Genomic DNA, 25,599 nt, shown 5'->3' with positions numbered 1-25,599 from the left:
CACCCCGCTGGCTGTGTGGGTGGAGGAGAGGGGAGGGAGGAGGCAGGGGTACAGGACTGAGCCAGACTCCCAGGGGGCCAGTAGGAGGCACTCAGCCCACGAAAGAGCTCCTAGGTAATAGCCAAGCCCCTTCCCCAGGGTCCTGGGGGGGATGAGCATTTGAGCAGTTCCGGCCTCTCCCACATATGCCTGTAGCTGGGAGGGGCGCTCAGCTCAGGATCCTCCCCTGCCCTCCTGCCTCCCCAGGTCCTTCTCAGCTTCCTGCTGGACTTTCCTGGTGCTGGGCTGCAGCCCCTCTCCTCTCCTGTCCACTTCAGCCTGGACACCTGCCATGGGGACTCCCTCCAGGAGGAAGTCACACCTGCTGCTGCTGGTGGCTGTGGCCCTGGTCTCGTCTCCAGGTAAGAGGGTTTGTCTGGTCTCTGAAGCACAGCAGGGATGCTTATATGGTTATAACATTTCTACTCTTTGGGTGATGACTGCAGAGAAATTATTGACTCAGCATTGCTATAGCACTTAACATTTCTGAGGCCATTTCCTGGCTAAAATGTCCCCATTTATGGATTTTACCTTCCCTTTGAGGTTAGGAGAGGAATGAGTCTTTGCCATGTTATAGATGAAAGAAGCATGATCAGAGAGGGTCTATGACTGGCCCGGGTCACACAGCAGGATTATAGCACAACCAGACCCCCACGATGTCAGCCAGCAGTTGAGGCCTATAAGGCTGCACTGTTCAGTATAGTAGCCAATAGCCAAGGGACGATTAAAACGAAGAGAAACTCGATTTTAAAATTAGCTCCTTAGTCTTACCGGCCACATTCCAAGAGCTAATGGCCACATTGGATAGCACGGATTACAGAACTTTTCCGTGGCCACAGAAAGTTCTACTGGGTAGTCCTGCTCTAGGGTCCCAGTACAAGGAGGCAGGGATCGACGCCGCGAGTCTGTCTGGGGGACTCTTGGGCAACGTTGCAGCCGCAGCCTCAGTCAGTGTGGAGCAGGCCGGAGAGGGGAAGCAGAGCACGGTGGCCAGGCGAAGGCCAGAGGGACCCGAGCAAGGGCTCTCATGCCACGGGTGCTGTGAAGTGGGAAGAGAGGAGGAAGGGCTGATAGAAGGAGGCGGAAGGTGTGGAGAAGAGGGCAGTGGAGGCCGAGAGGCTGGTGTTGCTGGACCCTGGAGAGGGTGCTGGAGACCCAGCCTGTCTGATAGCTGGAGAGTGCTCGGGCCACCTACTGCTGCTCAGAGGGGTCTGCTAGGACCACCCCTGGCCTCTCTGCCCTGACCCCCCCGCCCAGATCAATAGACGGTTCTTTTCTCCTTAAAGATCTCCATGGGAGAAAGCCCTCCCCTCCCCAGTCCTCCTGGTCCTCCTGGAGTTCCAGCTCAGGCTCCACCGCCCCCCAAGGCTGCAGCCCCCACAGCCTAGGTTCTGTCCCACCAGGGAAGGACTCCACTGGCATACTCTGCATGTTCTCATGTCCTAACAGCCTCTCAATCCTGCACCCAAGTCAGTAAGGCTGCTGGGAAACAGAAATGACCTGGAGGGTGAGAAGAGCCTCCCAGCCCCACCCCCAGGCCCAGCTACCTGTGCCGGGCCCACCAGGTCCAGAGGAGCTTGGGCTGGGGAGCCCTGATGGAGCAGGAGATGCCCACCCTGGAGAGAGCAGAGGAGAGGGCCCTGGACCCCTCAGCATTGCCCCCCTCAGGGACAGCTCAGTGCTGGGACCCCATCATCTGAGGCAAGGGTGTGGACAGGCTCCAGGGCCCTTAGACCCAGAGATGCAGACCTGGTCTGCCATGTCTTTGCAGAGCTCCAGAGACCAGAGTGGAACATCCAGTCACTTGTTCCCACCCCTCTCAGGAAGGTGCTCAGCTCTACCTCCTTTCTGCCCCGCCCCGGGGCTCCAGCTGGTACAGGGAAAGGCCACGAGGACTCCCCTCCACACTCACATCTCTCTCACCCCACGCCTGTGTTTGGGGAGCAGGACAGGGGATCAGGGAGAATCAGGGAATATCGAGCAAGGACAGCAGGAAGGGGCGGCTTTGCCTGGGAGTGTGAGCCCTTCAGAGGAGTGTGTAGAGAGTGAGGGTGTGTCTGGACGTTTGAGAGGGAGATGTGAGTGAGTTGTTGCATGGAGGCTGCTACATTTGGGGTGATGAGTGTGAACAGAAGGCCTTCTGGCACTGTGCAACGCCCCTCAGCCCTGTGGCCCTGCACAGTGCCCACGAGGCATTTCTAAAAGCTGACTCCCTGATTCCTCCTTCCCTCTCTTGGACAGTCGGGCTCCCTGCCTCTAGGGCAGAGCAGGCCTCTCATGGTTCCAGGGGGACTGAGGGCAAGAACTATGGCCACTGCGGGTGGGGATGCTGGCGTGGGGCGAAGCTGGCCAGCTCCAAGCCCCTCGCTCTGCCCCTTCTTGCTGTGGGATTTGGAGCAAGTTACTTAACCTTCCTGAGTCCCGGTTCCCACACTAGTGCAATAAGGAAACGGCAGTCACCGCCTTGTGACAAGGTTGTGACCAGGACACGCAGGGCCTGGTGTCCAGCAGCAGGTGAGCACTCAGTTACCCTCGCCCCCTCGCCTGTGCTTATTTTGAACACGGACGTGTACGTAAGTGTAGAGCATTCGAGGTGTGCGCCGTCTGTTAGACATGCGTGGGAATGTGCCCTCTGAGTGCTGGGGTGGCTCAGAGGGTCTGGCGTACTCGTGTGCGACGTGTGTGTGCGAGGAAGTGTGCGTGGTGCGAGGTGTGACATGTGCGCGTGTGGACACTGGGGCGGCTTCTGTGGGGCTGCTTCTGTGGGGCTGCAGGCGGTGGGAGCAGGCCCCTCATGTCGTTCCCCCCCCCCCCCGCCCCCACGGAGTTACTGGAAGCTGCTGATGTGCAGGGTGGTTCCCAGCAGCCTGGCTGCCTCCACTCCCCTCCCTTCCCTCCTGCCTCCGCAGTCCCAGCTGGGGCAGGGGGCCCTACCCTCCTCCACCATCATTAACTCAGGATTAAGCTGGGCCCTCAGCCGCCATCCCCAAGGCCTGGGGCGGCAGTGAAGGGTAGTGATGGGTCCTGGGGAGGGAGGGGCGCCATTTCAGGGAGCTCTGCTTCCTTCCTCATTCTGAGAGCTGCTTAACAGCTGCCCTCACTCCCAGGGGTCCAGGGCTGGGCCTCAGCTGCAGCGTGGGGACCAAGCCCCGACCCCTGCAATAGGCTGACAGCTGGATACATTGGGAGAGGAGGGACTAATTGGTTAATGGTGATCCCCCCCCCCATGACCCACCAAGGAGGCCCTGAAATCAGCTGCATTAAGGGATAGGAGCCAATTAGGGGCGGCCTGGCTCCTGCCTGACACCACAAAGCACAGTGTGCCTGGCTGCCTGAGTCAGCAAATGCAGCTACTCCCCACCCCCGTGGAAAGGCCGAGCGACACACTACCCCTGCACCTTGGGGTCCCTGCCCTGGTGAGGTTGGACACTGGCGGTGAGGAGAGAGCCACCACCTTGAGATGCCAGTTTGCTCAGCAAATTCAGGAGACCGGGGTCTACACCTGCACCAGCCACAGGCTCGCCCTGTGACCCTGGCACATCATTTCCTTTTATGGGCTTCTTTCTTGAACTACCGCACTGAAATTTTATAAACATGCTCCCAAAGCAACATGCACCCCATCCATCATAAAGCCCTCCTTCCTCCCTCACCCCCACCCCACCCCACATCTGGGTCCGGCAGACATTTGCTGAGCATACACCTTGTGCCAGGCTGGACCCTCCACAGACCCTGGGCGGAGGGTTCACATTCCTTCCACTTCACAGGTGGAGGCATTGGGCTCAGAAGGTTCTAGAACAACTAGCAAGAAGCTCAGAGCAAGGGCACTTTCTCTTGGGACATATATTCCTTGTTCCCCTTTGATCAGCGACATCCCACACATCCTCCAAGGCCTATCTCACACCCTGCAGATCAGCTTTCCCCACGGATCCCCCGACAGCCCCTGGGCAGCAGCAGCTGCTTCCACACTGAGGCCCCCACACCTTGAGCCTAAACTGTTATGATGGCCTCACCACCATGTACTGGCACTTTCTGTCTCCCTCCCTGGGCTGCAAGCTCCTTGAGGAAGGGGGGCTGTGTCTTACTAATTTTTGCAACATAGTCTATAGCCTAGTGCCAGGTATACAGCAGGTGCTCAATACCCGAGTGTAGGGTGAGTGATCGACTGAACTAACTTGACCTGATAGGGCCTGCCCACCCTATTAATTAAAATTAAATAAAGTTAAGAATTTGGATCCTCAGCTGCACTAGCCTCATTCCCAGGGCTCCATAGTAGTGTTAGTAGCTAGTGGTTCTGGACTGGACAGGGCAGAAAATGGACCCTTCCATCACTTCGGAGAGTTCTGCTGGACAGTGCTGCCCCCAAAAGCCAGTCCCCTGCTGGCCCCAGGCCCTGAGGTCTCTGGTGGTGTCCCCATTGCAGCTTGGAGCTCAGCCCAGGGATCCCCGGCCACCTTTGGCCCAATCTTTGAAGACCAGCCCCTCAGTCTGCTATTCCCAGAGGAGTCCACAGAGGAGAAGGTGACACTGGCTTGCCGTGCTCGGGCCAGCCCTCCGGCCACCTACAGGTGAGACCCCCACGGTGGGTGCTGGGAGGCCCTGGGCAGCCATGGCTGGCAGGACTCAAGAGGCTCCTCTTCCGCCCCCGCTGCAGATGGAAGATGAACGGCACCGAGATGAAGCTGGAGCCGGGCTCCCGCCACCAGCTGGTGGGAGGCAACCTGGTCATCATGAGCCCCACCAAGGCCCAAGACGCTGGCATCTACCAGTGCCTGGCCTCCAACCCCGTGGGCACTGTGGTCAGCAAGGAGGCTGTCCTGCGCTTCGGCTGTGAGACCCATGGGGTGCCAGGACACTCTGGGGGAGGGGGAGAGGGCAGGGAAAAGTGTCCAGAAAAGGCAGGTGACTGCCTCCCTGGAGGCTGAGCTGGGGAGGCCCGGGCCTGGAGAATGGTGCCTGAGCTCCGCCTGGTCTCCACTCCAGTTCTGCAGGAATTCTCCAAGGAGGAGCGAGACCCCGTGAAAACCCACGAAGGCTGGGGAGTAATGTTGCCCTGTAACCCACCTGCCCACTACCCAGGTGAGGCGGGACCCTGGCCCATGGTTAGACAGAGGGCACAGGAGGGGCTCCAGGCACTCAGCAGAGGAGGGATGGAATCAAAGGTGGGAGCAACTCTTGAAAACACTGATCCCTGGGTCCTCAACCTTAAGTGTCCTTAAGTGACCTTTATGGGTCTGTCATTTTCCAGTCCTGTGTCCTGCCTTCCCCTTCAGACTGGGAGTCCCTGTAGGCTCTTTCCCTGTCAGATAGCACTTCCCAAGGGCAGGAATAAAGTATAACCTTCCCCTTAGGTCTCCCTCAGCCCCAGCTCAGAGAAACGGTGTGTGTGTGGGGGGGGGGGGTGACTCTCAGGACAGAGTCTGCAGATCCCCACCAGCATGTTTGGGTCCCACCCAGAGTCTCCCGTTAGCCCAACACCCCCTGGTATCCTCAAACTCCCCACATCCTAGGCCTGTCCTACCGCTGGCTCCTCAATGAGTTCCCTAACTTCATCCCGACGGATGGGCGTCACTTCGTGTCCCAGACCACAGGGAACCTGTACATTGCCCGGACCAATGCCTCAGACCTGGGCAACTACTCCTGCTTGGCCACCAGCCACATGGACTTCTCCACCAAGAGTGTCTTCAGCAAATTTGCTCAGCTCAACCTGGCTGCAGAAGGTCAGGGTCAGGCAGGTGGGAGGGGAGAGCTGAGAGGGTCAGTGGATGTGAAGAAGAGGGGTTTTCCCTCAGAGCTTGTGAAGAGCAGCTCACAGGGCACAGGGTCTGGGCCAAGACCCTTGGCCTCCTGCTACAAGACCTCAGACACTTGCCCCAGGTCCCCACGGGGAACAGGAGTTCAGATGGAGTTGGGTCTGAGCTGTGCTGAGATCCTAGCGTGGGAGCACCTGGACCGGACCCCTTGCATCTGATCTGCCAACCTGCTTTCTTCCCCAGATCCGAGGCTCTTTGCACCCAGCATCAAGGCCCGGTTCCCAGCAGAGACCTACGCGCTGGTGGGGCAGCAGGTCATCCTGGAGTGCTTTGCCTTTGGGAAGTGAGTGGTGGGGGAGGGAGGGAGCAGGCCAGGACAAGGGTGACCCCAGAGAGAAAGGGGGAGGCAGAGTCAGCACTCAGTCATTTTGGTGCCCCTCACAGGGTCTAGCAGAGCACCAGGCCCACGGTGGGCAGTCACCACCACTCGCCGAGCTCTCACCAACCTGCCTGCCTAGTTCAAATCCCAGCTCTGTCACTTGCTGGCTGGGAGACCTTGGGTAAATTACTTAACCTCTCTGTGCCTCAGTTTCCTTATTTGTACATGGTGATAATAATAGTACCTACTTCATAGGATCGTTATGAGGAGTCAATGAGTTAATATACACAAAGTGCTCAGAACAGTGCTTGGCATTTATAAGTGTTCTGTGGGTGCTAACAGTTATCTTTATAAAAATTGCAGGAGAAAGCATGCTTTCCCAGAAGAAGGGTTCACTGGAACAGGGCTAAGCAAATTGTGGGTGCTCAATAAATGTTTATAGAATAAGTAACCACAAATATCTCCTATTTAAGGGTGCCGAGGTTGCCCCCTGCTTTGCAGAAAGTTATTGGGCTTCCAGAAAATCCATATTTAAAAACTCATTGACACCCCTCAGTCCATTTTAATACACAGATTACTAATAACTAAAGTCCCTTTGGAAAGTAGAGGCAAGACCTTGTTGGAGAGAGGGAAAGGGACCCATGAGGCCCAGGTCACAGGCCACTGTTGTGGAGGGCAGGCCCAGAAGAGGTAGGTGGGCAGTGCAGGGGGGGGGGGGGGGTAAGTCAGCTTCAGGTACAGACCACACGGAAAGACAAATTCACTGGTGTCACAGTTTTTGCAGGGGGTGGGGGAGAAGGGAGCCCCACTTCTTGCCCCTTCCCTGCCTGTGCTCCAAGCCCACCTGGGAGAGGCCCCTCATGAGCTGCCCTCCTCCCACCCGCACCCGCCCAGCATCTCAGGAGCCCTGAGAGCCTGGGTGTGAGTAGCTGCCCGCGCAGGGGAGTCTGACAAGCTCAGTCCACTCCCTCTGGCTTTGTCTCCCTGCCAGCCCTGTCCCCAGGATCAAGTGGCGCAAAGTGGATGGCTCCTTGTCCCCACAGTGGGCCACCGCTGAGCCCACCCTGCAGATTCCCAGCATCAGCTTCGAGGATGAAGGCACCTATGAGTGCGAGGCAGAGAACTCCAAGGGCCGAGACAGTGTCCAGGGCCGCATCATCGTGCAGGGTACAAGAAGGACACCCCCTCCCACCTTCACCCTTGTCTCTGACTGAGGAAGTCCCCCCAAAAGCCAGGGAGGAGACTGGGAAGCCCCTTGCTAAGCCTTCTGGCTCCAGGATTGCACCGAGTGGCCAGCTCGGAACTTCAGCTGGTGTTGCAGAAAACACATGGAAGGCTCTAGAATGAGTTCAGTTGGTGAACAGCCCGTGGCACAGGGGCTGAATGGGCCAACTTTCTGGAGCCTGCTGCCCACCACACCTGGTCCCAGGGCCTGATGGCTCCCTCTGCTGCCTGGCACAGGGACTGCAGCCCTGTAACTCCAGCCCGCTGAATGAGTTGGAGGCCACTCCCTTCCTCAATCCCAACCTTTCTCTCTCTTGCACCCCACAGCCCAGCCCGAGTGGCTCAAGGTGATCTCGGACATGGAGGCTGACATCGGTTCCAGCCTGCGTTGGGGCTGCGCAGCCGCCGGCAAGCCCCGGCCCACAGTACGCTGGCTGCGGAATGGGGAGCCTCTGGCCTCCCAGGTAGCGGACCTGGGGCTTCCTCCCACACACCCACTGTCCTCTGCTCACCTGGTTCCCTCACCCCCCACCCCTACCCCCACCTCTGGGCCAACTAGAGTGCCACAGGGTGTTTCTAGATGCTTCTTTCCATCCCAGAGTCCCTTGGCCACAGGCTGGTCAACTGGATAGACTCTTGACTGGAGAGTCCAGAGACCTGGGTCCACGCACAAGTCAACCACGGAAGCACTGTGTGGTCCCGAGTGGGTCACTTCGCCCCTCTGGCTTCAGTGTGCTGATATGCAGGGAGGCCCGGGGAATCCTCGAGTCCTGAATCCCAGGTGGCTCTGAGATGGGACTGGGCATATGAGCCCCTCCTCCAGGGTGTGGCAGCCTAGAGTGTCCACTGCATGCACCCACCCTTGTAGGCCCCTCCACCCTGGTCCTCCCTTGGTCCTGGCGCTCCTGCCCCACCCTGAGCTGGCTCTTTTGCACAGACCCGGGTAGAGGTGCTGGCCGGGGACCTGCGGTTCTCCAAGCTGAGCCTGGAGGACTCGGGCATGTACCAGTGTGTGGCAGAGAACAAGCATGGCACCATCTACGCCAGCGCTGAGCTGGCCGTGCAAGGTAAAGGGCCTGCCCAGGGAGGCTGGGGACACCCCTGGGGCTCAGGTGGGGCTCTGGGAGTTCACTCGCAGCATTTCTAAACACACAACACACCCTTAGTTTCCCAACAGATTCTGAGTAGAACTCAGGGATTTAATAAAGGAGGTGAGACATCAAATTGAGGGCTCCCTGAGGACAGGTCTCTGGCTTGATCTGTGTCTGGCACAGACAAATTAAATGTTGCAGTTGGGGGGGAAAGATGGCAAAATCTTTAGATTTGTGTTTAACCTGGCCCCTTCAGCTCTGTGTCTCAGTTTACTGATTTATAAAATGTGGGCAATAGTCCTGCCCTCATATAGCAGTTGTGAGGATTCAATGAGATGACAGAGGTAAAGCATAAAGGACCCGCCCAAAGCATAGCAGTGCCCAGTAAGTGTTGGCTGCTGCTCATAGTCTTATTGTGTGACTTGAGTTCTTGGAACTTTAGTTTTCTCATCTGCAAAATGGACATAGTGATGCCTGCCTCATCAAGGTGTAGTGAGTCTTAACTAAGACTCATTCATTCATTCATTCAACCAATATTTATTCGATGCCTCCTCAGATAAGGTCTCTACCTTCAAGTATCTTACAATCCAATAGAGAAGGGGCGGGGAGCAAATAAACAAAAAATTGAATCATTAAATGAGATAATTTCAGATAGTCATTAAAAATACAATATAAAAAAATCCAGTAGAGAGGTAGGAGTGAGGTGGGCCAGTGAGATGGGATGGTTTAGAAAAACCTCTCTAAGGCAGTGACTTTGGGGCCGTGTGAAGATCTGGGGGATTTCCAAGCAAAATGTGTGGCCAGAGCAAAGGTCCTGAGGCAGGAAAAAATATGGCATTTTCAAAAGACAAAAGTGGCCCAGGTGATTGGAGCACACTGAGCGAGGGAGAGAGTGGAGAGGAATGGGATTGGAGAGGAGGGGACATAGTTGTGAGCCCTTGTGAGAAGATGGGCTTCATTCTGAGTGCCCAATTCACATTTAAAAAAAGATATTCCTGGCCGCTGGGTGGAAAAGAATTGTAGAAAGACAGAAACAGGAAGGGCATTTTAATAGTCCAGCCAGAGACTTGGTGGCTTGGAGGAGCATGGTGGCAATGGGATGATAGGAAGGGACTGATTCTGGTTGTATTTTAGAAATGGTGCAGAGTCACTCATGGACTGACCATGAAGGGTACCTAAAGTGCTTAGCACATGGCCAAGAGACGTCTTAACCACAGGTACTGTTATGGTGCCCTGGATGACTGTGGGGTGCTCTCCTTTCCCTCCAGCACTGGCCCCCGACTTCAGGCTGAATCCCGTAAGGCGCCTGATCCCTGCAGCCCGCGGGGGCAAGGTCATTATCCCGTGCCAGCCCCGGGCAGCTCCCAAGGCAGTGGTGCTCTGGAGCAAAGGCACTGAGATTCTGGTCAACAGCAGCAGGTACAACCCGCACCCCACCCAAGCCATCCCTGCTCCCCTTCTTTCTCCTTGGAGGTGAGTCCCTTCCCAGGACTACAGTGAGTCCCTGGGGTGGCCAGATCTGCTCTGTCCTTGCTGCAGAGTGACTGTAACTCCGGATGGCACCTTGATCATAAGAAACATCAGTCGGTCGGATGAAGGCAAATACACCTGCTTTGCTGAGAATTTCATGGGCAAAGCCAACAGCACTGGCGTCTTGTCTGTGCGAGGTAAGGGTGTGGTTTGGCTGAGGGTGGTGGACTCAGCCATCCCTCCTCACCATCCTGCCCTCGTAGTCCCGTATTTCTCCTAGTTTGGTTTTGAGACTACTCTAGAATACAGTTCACCCTCTCGCCACCCAGAATTTAATCCTGCCCCCCCATACACTTGTGGGGCTGCTAGGAAGTCAGGATACTGTTGGCCACGCTGTCCCCTCTCATCCCTGGGGCTTAGGACAAACCCTCTCACCTCACCCACCCAGAGGCCTTGTTTTTCTTTGCAGATGCGACCAAGATCACTCTAGCCCCTTCCAGTGCCGACATCAACTTGGGAGACAACCTGACCCTGCAGTGCCACGCCTCCCACGACCCCACCATGGACCTCACCTTCATCTGGACTTTGGATGACTTCCCCATTGACTCCGATAAGCCTGGGGGTCACTACCAGAGGGCCAGTGTGGTGAGGCCTGGGGCCGAGAACCCAGAGCCCCTCTCCCTCCTTTTGGATAGATAGGGGACCCAAGATGTCCTTACCCATCCCCAAGGCCTTTGCCCCCACCCTCAGGAGTGCCGACCATGGCAAACCCACCCTTGGGTGCATAGCAATCCTCCCTTGGAGTGGCAGTTCCCTGGATGCTCCTGAAGCCCGTGAATTTAGGAGAGATTAGGAACAAACCTAGGGTTCCAGGCACTCGGCAAGACTCACGCCCACTACTGTCCTTGTTTTCTTGCCCCCAGCGCCGGTGGCATCATTAACTTGGACCATCATTGACTGTTTTGTGTAGCAAACATTAGTCCCCAGTGGTACTAAGTCGGGGGTAGCTGATTCCTCCCATGGAACAGATGAGACCGAGATACGGGGGACCCTGGCTCGCTGCACTGGCCGGAGCTGCTTCCCCTGACCTGCACTCTCCCCGTTCCCTGTGTGCAGAAGGAGACGGTTGGGGACCTGACCATCCTGAACGCCCAGCTGCGGCACGGCGGGAAGTACACGTGCATGGCCCAGACGGTGGTGGACAGTGCAGCCAAGGAGGCCACGGTCCTGGTCCGAGGTGATGGGCTTTCCCACTCCCACCCCACCCAGCTCCCTCAGGCCAGCTGGGCTGCTCTGACCTTCGCGCCCTACCTCCCGCCTCTCCCTGAGAGCTGTGGGGAAGCGTTCCTGACAGAAGTTCCCTGAGTGGGACTTATCCGGTGGTTTTTTATTGATCCAAAATGAATAGAATATTTTTCCTCCAAAGCCAAAATTTTAAAAATCCACTCCTAAACACATCCCAAGAGTGGAAAACTTTGCTGAGGCCAGAAGTTTTCAGAGCCTAGTGCTGGGAAATCCACACACATCCCTGTGTGAGGACCTCTGTGACCCCTCCAGCCTTGGACACATCCCACCCACCAGCACCCCCATTCCTCCCTCTCCCACCAGAACGTGTGTTTGTGGCGCCCTCTGCTGCCCCCGCGTGGTACTTCACCAGCCCAAACCAGCCCGGAAGAGGCTGGCTCACATATGAAGCTGCCCAGCTCTGACCCACAATGCTCTGCCTCTTGGTGCAGGTCCCCCAGGTCCCCCAGGAGGCATGGTGGTAAGGGACATTGGTGACACCACTGTCCAGCTCAGCTGGAGCCGTGGCTTTGACAACCACAGCCCCATTGCCAAGTACACCCTGCAAGCTCGCACTCTACCTGCAGGGACGTGGAGGCAAGTTCGGACCAGTAAGTGTGAGCCCCCTCCCTGCACTGTCAGTACAGACAAGGCCTGGCTGTGTGCCAGAAGTGGGGGCCGGGGTCAGAGGCTGGGGCTGAGCCTGGAGCTTCAAAGAGGGACAAGCTTGGGCCATCTGCCTACAGCGAGCTCCCAGGCCAGTGGGGAGATGGTGTCACATGGACAGCAGGAGCGTAAGGAGAGAGTTGAAGGAGGAGGTGCTCGGTCTGCACCCTTGGAGCCCTGGCAGGAGTATGACTGGGGCAAGGACTACATGCATGGGGGTGTAGGGGGTGCAAAACACCAGCAGAGGCTCCAGGGCAGGGAGAACTAGTTTTCTGGTCATTTCTGAAAGAGGTATTGAGTGCTTAGTGTGTGTCAGGGCCCACCACGAGGGCTCAGTCCCTGCCCTCCCCATCCAGACAATAAACAAATGCCGGAACACCGACTCCTCCGTGCCTTGCAGATCCCGCCAACATCGAGGGCAATGCAGAGACCGCCCAGGTGCTGGGCCTCACACCCTGGATGGACTATGAGTTCCGGGTCATAGCCAGCAACATCCTGGGCACCGGGGAGCCCAGTGGGCCCTCCAGCAAAATCCGGACCAAAGAAGCAGGTCAGAGTCCTGGGTGTCCCAAAGAAAAGTAACATCAGGACACAGACCCTAGCCCTCCTTAAAGGGAGCCCCAAGCAAACAGCAGTTACACAGAGCTCCAACCCTGCTGACCAGGCTTCAGACTCTAACAAAACAGAGGAGCCAGGAGCACAGGGCAGGATCAGGCCACTGCACTGCACACTGCCCCATGCCCTGGGCCATGCCTGTCCAAGGCCCTTGTTTAAAACATGGGCCAACCTCACAACTCCATGTGAATCTACAGTATCTCAAAACAAAAAGGTTTTTTAAAATGAAGAAATCAAAGTTTAGAGAAGAGACGGGTCATACTGTCAGAGTCTGGACTTGAACCCAGGACCATCTGCCAAGAGGCTCCTGCCCACCTTCTAAGCCTTTCACAGGTGAAGGCCCAGAATGAGAGCCTGTTAGTATTTCAGACCCAGGGAAAGATCCCAGGACTGAAAAATCCCTCTGTAAGCGGAGGGCAGGGAAAGACCCAAGAAAGAGGCAGGACACTCAGTCTGGCAATTAACAGTTTATTAAGGGGAATGAATGTAGGAGGAGGTCTCGGGCAGCTGCAGGATGAAGTGGATGTTCTCTGTGCTGCCTGATAGGAGCCAGAGTTATACAGGGTCATAGGGGGGAACAGTCACAGGTGTAACTAGGTACTACCAGGTACGGGAAATTACCTGCTTGACCAGGTCAGGACAAGGGCCTATTCCAGGAACCAGCAAGAAGCAGGAGGCAGGGAAGGGGTGCTGATTTAAGTCAGAATGGGTGTCGATCAGACAGTCTCTGGGGGGGGAAGGGTTGGAAAGAAACCTCCATCCTGGCTTGAAGGGCAGACAGTAGTCATGTCATGGAACAGTCTCCCGTCCACAGAGCCCTGGGGTCCCAGGCGGGCAGCATGGGACCAGGACCCTGCCTGCCCTCTCCTACCCACACAGACCTGCTCCTCTGGAGCTATAGCAAGCCTTCTTGTGTCCCTTTGCATAGTTTCCTCTAGGCCCCCGCCTGACTCTCTGGGCTCTTTGTAACTGGTGCCACTCCTGAGGGAGGGATTCCAGAGGAGCACGTTCTTTGACTGGACTTCTTGCAGAGTCAAATGTGAGGTGGGGAGCAGTCGCCCTCACTCTGGCGCCCCAAGAATTGATGAGCACAAAGGTAGCTGGGATGTAGAGGAAAGACGCTGGGCTTTGAAGTCAGAAGAACTGAGTTCACATTCGAGCTGTGCCATTTTGCTCCGTGACCTTAGGCAAGTCACTCAGCTGCACTGGGCCTTGGTCTTTCCACCCTGAAAAGGGTGACAATAATGCCCAGCTCGCAGGATCAAATGGGCGATGTGTTTAAGTGCTCCTTGCAAGTTACAAGGTCCTGAGCTACAGTCACCAGACCCAGTGATGAGCCTCTAACTGCTGGGTCATCTGCAGAAATATTTTGATCCTCAGTCAAGTTACCCGTCAAGCCTCATGAGCTGAGGAAATACATTCTTGTTTTAAAATCAGCCTTGTTGAATAATAGAGACAATTAGGAAATTAAATCTGCCACAAAAGAAAAATAGTAAAACACCCTGCAACCAAAACCAAATGTTTTTGTATTAACTGCAGCTCTGGATACTCATTCCTCTAAATTAAAGCACACTGCAGTCGGTCTCTGTTATTTAGTTTAAGCCGACAGGAGGGAAGAAGGAAATGATCATCGATGAAATACACACACACACACACACACGCGCGCACACACATGCCACCATCTTGTTTAATTTTTCTCCTCTTTACAGCCCTTTGAGAGAAACAGTATCTTCATCTTATGGAGGGGGAATCAGGCTCAGAGAGGTTAAGTAACCTGCTCAGGGAAACACAGCTAGTAAGTGGCAGAGGTGGGATTTGATTGCAGGTCTGCCTGACTCGAGTCCATGTCCAGAGGGACTGTTAGAGGACAAAACCAGGGCCCATCTGAAGGGGTGTCCCCACCCTAGGACACTTTACAGGCACAGGCTTAGGGCTTTTGTTCCCTCGCTGCCCATCAACAAGCCATATCTGTGTCCCTTGACCCTGACAGCCCCCTCAGTGGCACCCTCAGGGCTCAGCGGAGGTGGTGGAGCCCCTGGTGAGCTCATTGTCAACTGGACGGTAAGCTGCATGGACAGAGGCAGAAATGTACTCTGGGGGACAAGCCCTGCCTCCCCCACCCCAGTCCGGACTCATCCCTGGGCTGGGCAGGGCGCAGAGAGGGCCCCGGCAGAGCAGGCACCCTCTTCCTCCCCTGGCACCCGGTGCCTCTCGCAGGAGCACCCACGCAGGAGAAAAACCAGCACAGGGGCACGAGTCCTGGGGCTGCCCCTCCCGGTGAAGTTTGGGGGGGGGCAGGATGGGCAGGAACGTGCCTGCGGCCCCTCACAATGCCACGCTCTTGCCCCGCAGCCCATGTCCCGGGAGTACCAGAACGGAGACGGCTTCGGCTACCTGCTGTCCTTCCGCAGGCTGGGCAGCTCCAGCTGGCAGGCCGCCCGGGTGCCCGGCGCCCACTCCCACTACTTCGTCTACAGCAACGAGAGCGTCCGGCCCTACACGCCCTTTGAGGTCAAGATCCGAGGCTACAACCGCCGCGGGGATGGGCCCGAGAGCCTCACTGCCCTCGTGTACTCCGCCGAGGAAGGTGGGTCCCCCCCCCATCCCAGCTGCTTGTCCATGGCGGGGAGGGGGGACTGTGACTCCCCCCCCAGTTCCATAGTGGGGTGGAGAGGACACCTGGGTTCTAAGCCACTGGTCTCATTTCTAGCCCTTGCTACCTGGTCTCCCCCTCAGGCCTGGGGAAGGAGAAGGGAGGCTTCCCGGATACGCCCCACCCCCCATGACCTTAATCGGGGACCCTGGGCTCCGAAGTTCTAAGCAGGGGGGGCCTGGTTGGCAGCTGCTCTGTAGGATACAAGGAGGCCCCAGGAATCCAAACCCATTCTGTATTGGTCCCCAGAGCCCAGGGTGGCCCCTACCAAGGTCTGGGCCAAGGGGGTCTCCTCCTCAGAGATGAACGTGACCTGGGAACCTGTGCCGCAGGACATGAACGGGATCCTCCTGGGCTACGAGGTGAGCACAGGCCTTGGGCTTGGGGAGGAAGGGATGCTGGGGTTTCAAGGCTGGGTGGGGGCACCTCACAGCTCGCTAGTCGGTCCTCCTGGGATCACTCACTCACTGACTCGGCAAACAGCACCCAGGCCGTGCAGCGCTGTGAATGCAACCTTAGCTAGGACGCTATGGCTGGCGCCCACTGGGCAAGACAGGCCTGTGGACAGCCCTGAAATGGTGCTAGGCTGGCACCGGCACCGGAAGCAATGGGAGCCCAGGAGGGGAGGAACAGGCTCTGGGAGGGGCATGGCCTGTCCCTTTCATGCCAGATCCCAGCTAGAGTGGCATCCTCTGGGCTGCAGAGAACAGCACGGCCCACTCTATATACCAACTGATCATCCTGTCCCCAGGGACCTCTGGGCGCAGCAATTTTTGCCTGAGCCCTGGGCCCACCAATGAGCCCACACTAGGGTGCCTATGGAGTAGGTGGGGCGAGGAAGCCAAGAGAAAGGGAAGAAGAAAAGACAAGGAATGTCACTGCTTAAGGAAGAGTCACCGGCCTGGTCACTGGTCACGCGGCTAATACCATTCCAGCAGCATCAGCTCTGGGTGTAGCACGGGAGGGTAGGCGCCCCGCTGGGAGATGCCCCCAACTCTGTGGTTGGTTTGGAAGAGTAGCTCTCAGCCTTAGTATTCTGATGACTGTTGACATGGGTTTGCATTTATTGGGCAGCCATCATAAGTTTGCTGAGGGTTGGGGGATGACTTTGTAAGTACAAATATGCATCCCATAACCTTTAGCAGAGCCCCCACGGGATCCCCTGAAGGAAGACATAGGATCGGGGTCTGGCAGGTCATCGATAGGCTGAGTGTGTGCTCACCCCCCACTCTCACCAGCCACTCACCAGCTCCCTGCAGGGACTCACCCTCACCGACATTTCCCTGCTCTCTTGAAGCTCGTGAGCTAGAGTGCAGCTTCTGAGACTCAGGACTGAGTCACAAGGATCAGAGTGAGCAGGAGAGGAACAGAATGTAGGTGGCCAGGGCCAGGGCCAGGGCCAAGGGAGCCCTGAGGTCCTGAACTTGACTGCTGACCCGAGGGTATCCCTGCCCCCTTCAGATCCGCTACTGGAAAGCTGGGGACAAAGAAGCAGCGGCTGACCGTGTGAGGACAGCAGGGCTGGACACCAGTGCCCGAGTCACTGACCTGCACCCCAACACCAAGTACCATGTGACAGTTCGGGCCTACAACCGGGCGGGCACTGGGCCTGCCAGCCCTTCCGCCAATGCCACGACCATGAAGCCCCGTGAGTCTGTTGGTCTGGGGTGGGGGGCAGGTATGGTTGCAGTGGGGGGGTGCCTCTAGGATCACTCTCTACCCCAATGCAAGACAAATCCTCCAGCCCACCAGCCTTGGGCTGGACAGAAACGAGGCGTGAGCCTAGTGAAAATAAGGGAGGAGTTCATGGCTTCTGAGCTCACAGCGCCTCTCTTTCCCAACCTTTGGATTTTCATGGGGTTTGTTTCTTAGGCAGCTGTGACAGAATGTTCTGGGTGCAACTGCTATGGCAGACATTTAGAGAAAGCTGCCTAATGGCGAGGGGTGGGTGGTGAGGAAACATTCAGAAGTCGTCCCAGCTTCCTCCCTCCTCTGGCAGCTCCACGGCGACCTCCCGGCAACATCTCCTGGACTTTCTCGAGCTCCAGTCTTAGCATTAAGTGGGACCCTGTGGTCCCTCTCCGAAATGAGTCTGCAGTCACTGGCTATAAGGTAAGGAAGGGATGGGCCAAGCATTGGATGGTGAGGAACCCTCATCTACTTCCAAGGAACAAGAGGGCAGAAGGGAGCCGAGTTAGACGTAAGCGACGTGTTTGTGATTGTGAGAGGCATGAAATACACGAATGGCTCTCCAGGTGACTTGTAGTGGAGACTGAGAAAGGGGGCAGGTGACATGGCTGCACAAAGGCAGGGTTTGTGGGGGAGTGACAGGCTGGGTGAAACCTAGGGTCCTAGCCTCAGGCGTCTGCAAAACCAGTTCAGCTGCTGGCAAGCTCTTCTCCACCAACGAAGCTCCTGTTCAAGAGCCTGGTGCTGGTCAAGCGGAAACAGGAGGGGTGAGGAAGCAGGCCCCCCAGGGCCCAGAACTTCGTGGGCTCCTCCCAGTGCCTCCAGCTGAGGGGAAGAGAAGACTGGGGCCTGGGGTAAGTGAGTCCACCTGCCAACCTCCCCGCAGATGCTGTACCAGAATGACCTGCACCCGACTCCCACGCTCCACCTCACCAGCAAGAACTGGATAGAAGTTGCAGTTCCCGAAGACATTGGCCATGCCCTGGTGCAGATTCGGACCACAGGGCCTGGAGGGGACGGAACCCCAGCGGAAGTCCACATCGTGAGGAATGGAGGTGCTGCCCCTCCCCACCCATTCCCCTGGGAGTATCAGGGTTCACTCAGGAGCCTGATGGGGGAGTCCTTCCCACCCAAGGCAGCCCCAGGCCAGCCAGGCCCCAAGGGGAAAGGGAAAGGCAGGGTGGAGCCAAGTGCACCCAACCCCCAAGGGCTGGGGAGGTGAGTGTGCTCTTTTCAGGGGGCCCAGGGGAGGCTGAGGACCTGAAAAGCCATGGTCTCGAAAAATGCTATAGGACTGGGGCTGAAACCACCTCAGTCCCGAAGCCTGCCCTCTATGAGTCTCCATGGAAGGTCTGGATGCCCTCCCCAGTGGGGGGGGGTGGGGCGGGGGCGGTGCCCAGCCAGCCCTGCCCACATCTCTGCCTGCTGCTTTCAGGCACCAGCATGATGGTGGAGAACTCTGCAATGTGCCCAGCCCCACACCCCGGCACCATCCTGTCCCACTCCATGGCGATGCTGGTCCTCATAGGCCACCTGGAGCTCTGACCTCGGCACCCTCCCTCCCCCACAGCCGGACACGCCTCTGATGGATGCAGCCAGCTGGCCCGGTCCCTTCCCGAGGCCAAGGTGGCCCCACACTGTGCCTGAGAATGGCTGGTTTTCAATACCTACTGTAGACAGTGCCCTTTTAGTAGGAGGTAGGATATTTCATATTCTGCCACAGGATAGAACCCATGTGAGGATTTTTTTTTTAATCAAGAGGCACCAGGCAGTAACTTCCATGATGATATGGAACCCTATGCCTGGGCCCTCTGGGGTGCCTGGATTGGGGGAACAGGCCTATGGGAAGCAGGAGATCGAAAACATCTACACATCTGTGGAGATGGCACCCTGGGACCGCATATGAACCCTTTCACCGGAGAGCAGAGTCCCAGACCCAGCAGGAGCCCTGGATCTGACCGGGCTGAAGCGGGACGAAGCATAAACACGAATATCCCTCAGTCTAAGGAGAGAACCAACCCTGGGACCAAGGACTCTCCCACTTTCTCTCGGGGGCGACATGGCTGGACCCTGATATTGCCCTCGATGACTCCCTGGAGGCTCCTGCCACCTGAGCAGGTGGCCGAGCACCGGTGCCCTGATGTCTGAGCCCCTGCAGCTTAGGGGGGATATACTCCAGACTGCTGGGGGTGGGGGCTCACAAGGCTGAGAGGCTCGGACACCTGGTGGAGAGGGCCCCAGACATGGCCTGACGTTACCCTCTTAGCCAACACTGCCAACCTGACCCTGTCACCCCAAAGTGACAGAAGCCACTACAGGTGACTGCATGATGAAAGGGCTTGTCTTGGAGAGGCCCCCCCATCCCACCAAGACCCATTCTGCACGGTCCCTCCAGGGTTTGGGCAGGAGACCAGAGATGGGGGTAATGTGCCCACTTCCTCCAGCTCGGCCTGCAGGCCCCAGGACTCCTCTCCCTGCACTGACCCCCTTGAGCCTGGGGGAGTAAACGGCATTAATTCTGTATGTCTTGGAGTCGAGAGACCTCTGAGAAGAACAAGGGAAAATGTGGCCCTGCCTGCTCCCAGGAATGCCGGGGCCACCAGGCACACTGTCCCCGGCTGCCTCAGACTGCTCTTTTGCATTTCCCTAGCAGACAAGGGGGTTAATAAATGGGACACCCTATCTTGTGCTCTGGGTATCTTACCAGTCACAGAACATCGGAGCTGGAAGAAGCTTCAGAGCTCAACTTGTCCAAGCCCCTCACTTTACAGATGAGGAAACCGCGAATGAAAGGGTCAGGGCCTCCCAAGGTCACAGTGTCAGTGACAGGGCTCGGGTAAGGAACAGAACCTGCAGTCTCCTTGTTAAGGTGGTGGTTAAGGACAGTGGGCTATGAAAGTTCTGCTTCAAGAGGTTCTGGTGGGTGATCATGGGGTGAGCAGCCTGGCTGGGTCCCAACCCACGGTGTGGGCAGATTCTAGGAGATACCAGTCCTTTGCCTTCTGAGCCTAGCTCCTGCTAGGACCTCAATCTGCAGCGCTGGCTCGAAGCCCCTGTCCCCCTTACCCTTGCTCCAAGAAGAGGCCAAAGCAAGCGCAGGGGTTTCCCAGATCCAGGTAGCAGTGGCAGCACAACCTATGCTCTGACAGGTGGCCCCTGACATCCAGGAGCAGCAGGACAGGTATCTTGTAGGGGACAGGCCCCCCTAAGCCTGATTTCTGTAGTTTACAGTTAGAGCTCTATTTTGCTATGGTTTTTTAAACTTTTAAGTCCTGCTCTATTTTCCTGGGCAGGTTTATGTTGTTTTTACCCACTATAATTTTTTTTTAAATGCAAGCTCACACCCCTTCTCCCCACTGCCCCAGCCCAGGACTGCCTCCCTGGAGACATCAGATCACACCCTCCTCACCTGCTCCTGCCCATCCCCCCATGTGAGGTGGTGGGGGCTCAGCTGTGTGACCATTCCCCCATTCCAGGGACCCCAAACTTGGCCTGGCATCTGTGCTGACATCCGTGGCTGCGGTTTGGCCATGCCCAGCTCAGTCAGAAAGGAGATTCTCAAAGAAACTTTCTTCCACGGTTTAGCTGATTCTGTCCTCACTGCCGTGGGTTGTGGCAGAGAGGGATAAGCTGGTTTGGCACAGTATCCAGCCAGTGCAGCTGGAGGCTGCAGTCCCTGCTTTTGCCTGAGTCAAAAGACACCACCAGTGTTTTAGTTCTAAGGAGGCCCTTAGAACAACAGGGAGGAAGGCAGGCCTGCTGGGAGCTGAAGAGGGGTTCTACACTAGGAAAACTCAGTCCCAGGAACACCTAACCACTGTGCAGGGAGGACTTGTTCCAGGGACGCAGGACTAAACTAAAATGATGTTCTGGCAGCTTGAGACCTCAGGTAGAGCTCAGGTTTAGTGAGGACATGCGGGCTTGTAAAATGTAACAGCCTCTTGTACAGGAGCTCGTGTGGGGGCAGAAGAGATTCGATGGTTTCTCAGGACTCCTTCCTGAAGGGTGGGGCAGTTGAGGGGCTCACTCGTGCTGTAGTCATGACTTGATTCTGGGTCTCTCCTCTTTCATTCCAAGCCCAAGAGAGGCAACAAGGAGGACAGCCACAGACAAGGACTTTACCCCACAGTTTAGAGGCCAGTAAGTGCCTTGAGGACTAGGGACAGCCTGCTGACACCACTCAGAGCCCGGGGAGACAATTGCTCTGTTGTGTACACGGGCTCAGCCTGCAGGGCTCTTTACCGTGGCCTTGGCTACCAGATCCTCGCTGCTCTGACAAGGCCCTGGGAGGGCAGCTTGGGACCCAGCAAGGTCAGGTTATCTACTGTCATCAAACGATCCACATGGTGCCAGGGAATAGAAGGGCCCGGGGTGGGGGGCCTTTTCTTTTGATAAAGACTCAAGTGAGACAGAAAAACTTGTGCCACGAGACCCTGGAGTAGCAAGTGGCTTCTTCCTTTTTAAGAAAGCTGAGGAATGTTGACAACTGTTGCTCTGGAGTCTAGGTTAGGTGGACTGGAGAGTGGGTAGGAGATGCTGTAGGGTGTCCTTCCAGGGCTGAGAGTCTTAAGAATCCAAAGGTGCTCAGTGCAGGAAAAGGCTTGGAGCACCTATTTGCTGTGGCCCTGCGCAGTCACAGTCACCGAGGAAGCAGCTCACCTAGGGGGCTTTTCCAAGCATACACTGCCTCCTGGCAATCCCGGCAAGCGCCCAGTCTGTGCTCTGGACAGGAATCCAAGCTGGCCAAGGATGTTTGACTCCCCATGTCCCTTCTCAGCCAAAGGACTCTTCTCTTCTTGGTCTCAGAATGACCGCTACCTGGGCTCCTCTATGTCACAGGGAAGCAGTATCCTCAAACCTGGCCTGAGGCCCAGGTGTGGTGCCCTATTTCTCTGGGTCAGCCTTTGTCCTGGATATGAACCAGGTTGCCAGAGGCTCCTGGAGTGGGGTGATGGGTTAGATGAGCATTTTAAAGGAATTTCAAAGAGCTCCATGGAAAGAGGTGCCTGGCAGCTGTATATGTATGTGGTCATAGGCTTTGGGAAGGTAGAACAATAGAGGGAAACTAGAGAGGGAAAAAAATGGGTCTGGTAGCTTTGCCTAGAGCCCCAGGAAGCCTAGTGTCCTTAGTTGGGTTGTACTCTGCCTTGGCCCTTGGTCTCCAACTACCCACCTATCCAGGGCCTGGAAAGCTGAGAAATGCTCCCGGCTGGGCAAGGCTGAGGGCTTCATCAGGCCACAGACTTGACTCGGTTGTTGTTCAAATGGAACCACTCCCACTAGCCTGTTGTCTCTCTTGTACTTCTTATAATGATAGTTATTGACTCTGGTAGCAGGCAGTTCTTAAATAAAGACGGTTTCTCAACCTGCGGAGGCAACTGGTGCCAGCTGTGGGTGTTTTTATCACTGGGCTAAAGCACACCTTATCCTGTTCCCGAATCCAGGTTCTTATCCAGCACCTTCCCCTCCCCCAGCCAATTCTCAGGCAGTCACTATATATGATTCACATTGCCTCATTCATCCTGGGAAGGAAAACCATTAGCCCAAGAGGCTTCAAGGCAGGCCCAAGCAGCACACACGCAGGCATTCTGCTAGGCTGAGCTGCCGAGCAGAGCACACTGGCATTCTGTTAAGACTGGGCTGCCCGAGCAGTGCGCACACTGGCATTCAGTTAAGACTGGGCTGCCCGAGCAGTGCGCACACTGGCATTCTGCTAGGCTGGGCTGCCCAAGCAGTGCGCACACTGGCATTCTGCTAGGCTGGGCTGCCCGAGCAGTGCGCACACTGGCATTCTGCTAGGCTGGGCTGCCCGAGCAGTGCACACTGGCATTCTGCTAGGCTGGGCTGCCCAAGCAGTGCACACTGGCATTCTGCTAGGCTGGGCTGCCCGAGCAGTGCGCACACTGGCATTCTGCTAGGCTGGGCCGGCTCTACCTAACATGACGGGCAGTGAACAGTGCTCGTGTGATGCTACTCTTTCAAGGTGCCCTGATTTTTAAGACATTGGAGGTATTGACTCAACTGTACCCAAGGGAAGTCTTCTCCCTGCAGAGATATAATGACCCCCACCTGGAGAAAAGTACCTCCAGTATCTGCTCACAGCAGCCAATAGAATTTGAATTCCTAGTCATAGCTCCCAGCTGCGACATTCTCTCAAGCATTCAACAAGCACTGATCATCCGTTACGTCTGAGACCTGTGCAGTGATACACTTGTGCGGCCCTGGGAGAGTTCCATTTGTTCCGTGCACAGCAGGTAGGGCTCCATGCTATGCCCACAGCCTTTTTAGGGAAGACGGAGATGAAGGCGGGCAGAACCCCCACTACTGGCTGCTTAGCCATGTGCAGGGACCTGTTCAGTAGCAGCCCAGGCTGACCATGGGCCCCCAGAAAGGAGCCAGCATTGGTGGCGATATACCTTTGCACCCAAAGGGGCTGCTGGGACCACTGGCCACTCCAGAACCCAAATTTTACTCCAGTCAGCATCTCCTTGACCCTCCAGAAACAGATTACATGACAGAATCCAACAAACTGAATTGGGTTTGGGTCTTCACTAATACATCTTCACTAATACATCTTTTGTTTCCTTCCCTGTCCAATCCCTTTACACCCTCAGAGTCAAAATTCAAGAATCCAACGCACAGAGGGCTATAAACCTAGAGCTGGACAATACCGCATCTATGCGTGACCACTGGCCTCCCGCGGAAGTGACTTAGCTCCTCTTGGGTCCCAGTCTCTCCATCTGCAGAAGGTGGCTGTGTACTCCAGTCCTCTGCCCTCCTTAGTTAGCTACAAAGATGCTGTTGTATGGACTTTTGAAGTATAGCAAGCTCTCTCCTGGCTGCTCTGGCAAACTGCCAGGTACTGAACTAATATGCATCAGTAATAGCTCTGCCCAACTCACATCCAGTCCTTCACTGTCTACCAAGCAGTTTCACTCACAGGATCTCATTTGATCCATACAAGCACGTGTTTCAAAGATGAGGACTACTGAGGGCCAGTCAGCTCCCCGTTACAGCCGCTAGCAGAAACAGAAGCAGAGCCCAGGTCCAAAATCCATTCCCCCGAGGTAGAGAGAATGGGGGGAAGGGTGTGTGGAAAATGTCAAGATCTTTTCAAAATAAGAGCCATAGGAAAGACTTCCTGTGCATGGGCCTAGGTCAGTGGTTCTCAATCTTCACTATAAATCAGAATTATCTATAACACTTCTACCAAACAAAGGTGCTTTAAGCGTATGATTTCTATATATGCAAGACACTAAAAGGGCCTAAAAGCAGTGACTCCCCAGTGGAAACAAGCACATCTAGCACCCAGACCTTGGTTTCTGTACTACTCCCCAAACTAAAAGGAACCAGAGTTCGCTGGAGAAACAGCAGATTCATGTTTGGAGAAACTAAGTCCAAATGATCACATCTAAAGGACAAAAGAGTTGGCTTGAAGGGATTCCTACTGACCAAAATTGGGGACAATTTGAACATCAAAAACATGACAACAGTAATGGAATATATGTAACTCACTGAATAAAAAAGAGAATCCAGCCCAGCTGGGCGTGGCTCAGTGGTTGAGCATCGACCTAGGATCCAGATCGCAATTCGATTCCCCGTCAGGGCACATGCCCAGGTTGCGGGCTCGATCCCCAGTCGGGGTGTGCAGGAGGCAGCCGATCAATGACTCTCTCATCATTGATGTTTCAGCTCCCTCTCTCTTCCTCTCCCTCTGAAATCAATACATTTTTAAAAAGATAAAAAAGAAAAAAAAAAGAGAATCCATTGAGACCTCAAAAATAAAGAGTAAAAAGAGTAGCTCTTCTTTACAGAAAACTGCAGGCTAATAAACATAGAAATGATGAATTTACAGAATCACCATTTTGCAACCCCCCCCAACATGCTGCAACAAGGCAAGGATCATGAATGGATTCCAAAATGTTTGCGAACATTTTTAAGAAAACCAGATAATCACAAAATATCATCCCACAGATTACTTACAAAAGCAAAAAATATACTGACATGGGCAAAAGTAGGTTTCCAGTTGTAACACAAATACTACAAGAATAAACTTTCAAGTACTCACGACTGTAAACCTACTTTCGGCCGCCCCTGTATACACCTTTGGAGAGATCCATGAGTAGTGGGTCACCTGACATGTGCCTCCCGAGGTGATGTGATAAGTACGTCATCATTTACACAGGGCTTTTGTCAAAATGTTTAAGATTCATTCCTCAGAACCTAATCATTAGGAAACAATGGCAAATCCAGATTGTGGGACACCATTCAAGACAACGGGCCTAACTACTATTCAACCAAATCAATGTCATGAAAAACAACAAAAATAGCAGGCGATCAGTTGTAAAATAAGGTGTAAGGGAAACAACCAAATGTAATGTGTTAGCTTCACTCGAGCCTGGATCAAAAATTAAAAAGCTCTAAGATTTTACGAAAAAAATCAACTATATGTCAGATTAGGGAATTGTTTTCTTCGATGTGATGACAACATTGTGGTTCCATGGGCAAATGCCCTTATTGGGAGATGCATACATAATTTAGAACTAAAGAGTCACAATGTCTGTAACTAGCTTTCAAGTGGTTCAATAAAATCAGTATTATTTAGAAAGATAATTGTAGCAAGATGTTCAAAGTTGATGAATCTAGGTAAAGGGTCTATGGGTGTCACCAAACCTTTCTTTCAAGTTCTCTAAGGGTTTGGCATTTTTTTGAAATTAAAAGAAGAGCCCTGGCCAGTTT

The 25,599-nt window shown here is 55.2% G+C and overlaps 1 protein-coding gene across 1 annotated transcript; it reads left to right on the top strand.

The window, feature by feature from the left end:
- Positions 1–316: 316 nt before the first annotated feature.
- On the top strand, positions 317–22,236 carry CNTN2 (contactin 2). Its single transcript, XM_081121234.1, has 22 exons — positions 317–401; positions 4,460–4,604; positions 4,691–4,866; positions 5,020–5,115; positions 5,547–5,756; positions 6,033–6,132; positions 7,160–7,335; positions 7,720–7,856; positions 8,330–8,459; positions 9,752–9,902; positions 10,023–10,150; positions 10,423–10,598; positions 11,070–11,190; positions 11,690–11,848; positions 12,304–12,453; positions 14,509–14,579; positions 14,871–15,105; positions 15,421–15,533; positions 16,633–16,819; positions 17,171–17,283; positions 17,747–17,915; positions 18,296–22,236. The coding sequence occupies exons 1-22, from the start codon at positions 332–334 to the stop codon at positions 18,403–18,405; spliced, it is 3,123 nt and encodes a 1,040-aa protein (XP_080977360.1). The 5' UTR covers positions 317–331; the 3' UTR covers positions 18,406–22,236.
- Positions 22,237–25,599: the final 3,363 nt, after the last annotated feature.

This window comes from Miniopterus schreibersii (assembly GCF_964146895.1).
Source record: "Miniopterus schreibersii genome assembly, chromosome: 19".
In the NCBI taxonomy this organism is placed as follows: Eukaryota; Metazoa; Chordata; class Mammalia; order Chiroptera; family Miniopteridae; genus Miniopterus; species Miniopterus schreibersii.
Note: the sequence above shows the minus strand (reverse complement) of the source record. Positions and strands in the feature narration are given on the sequence as shown.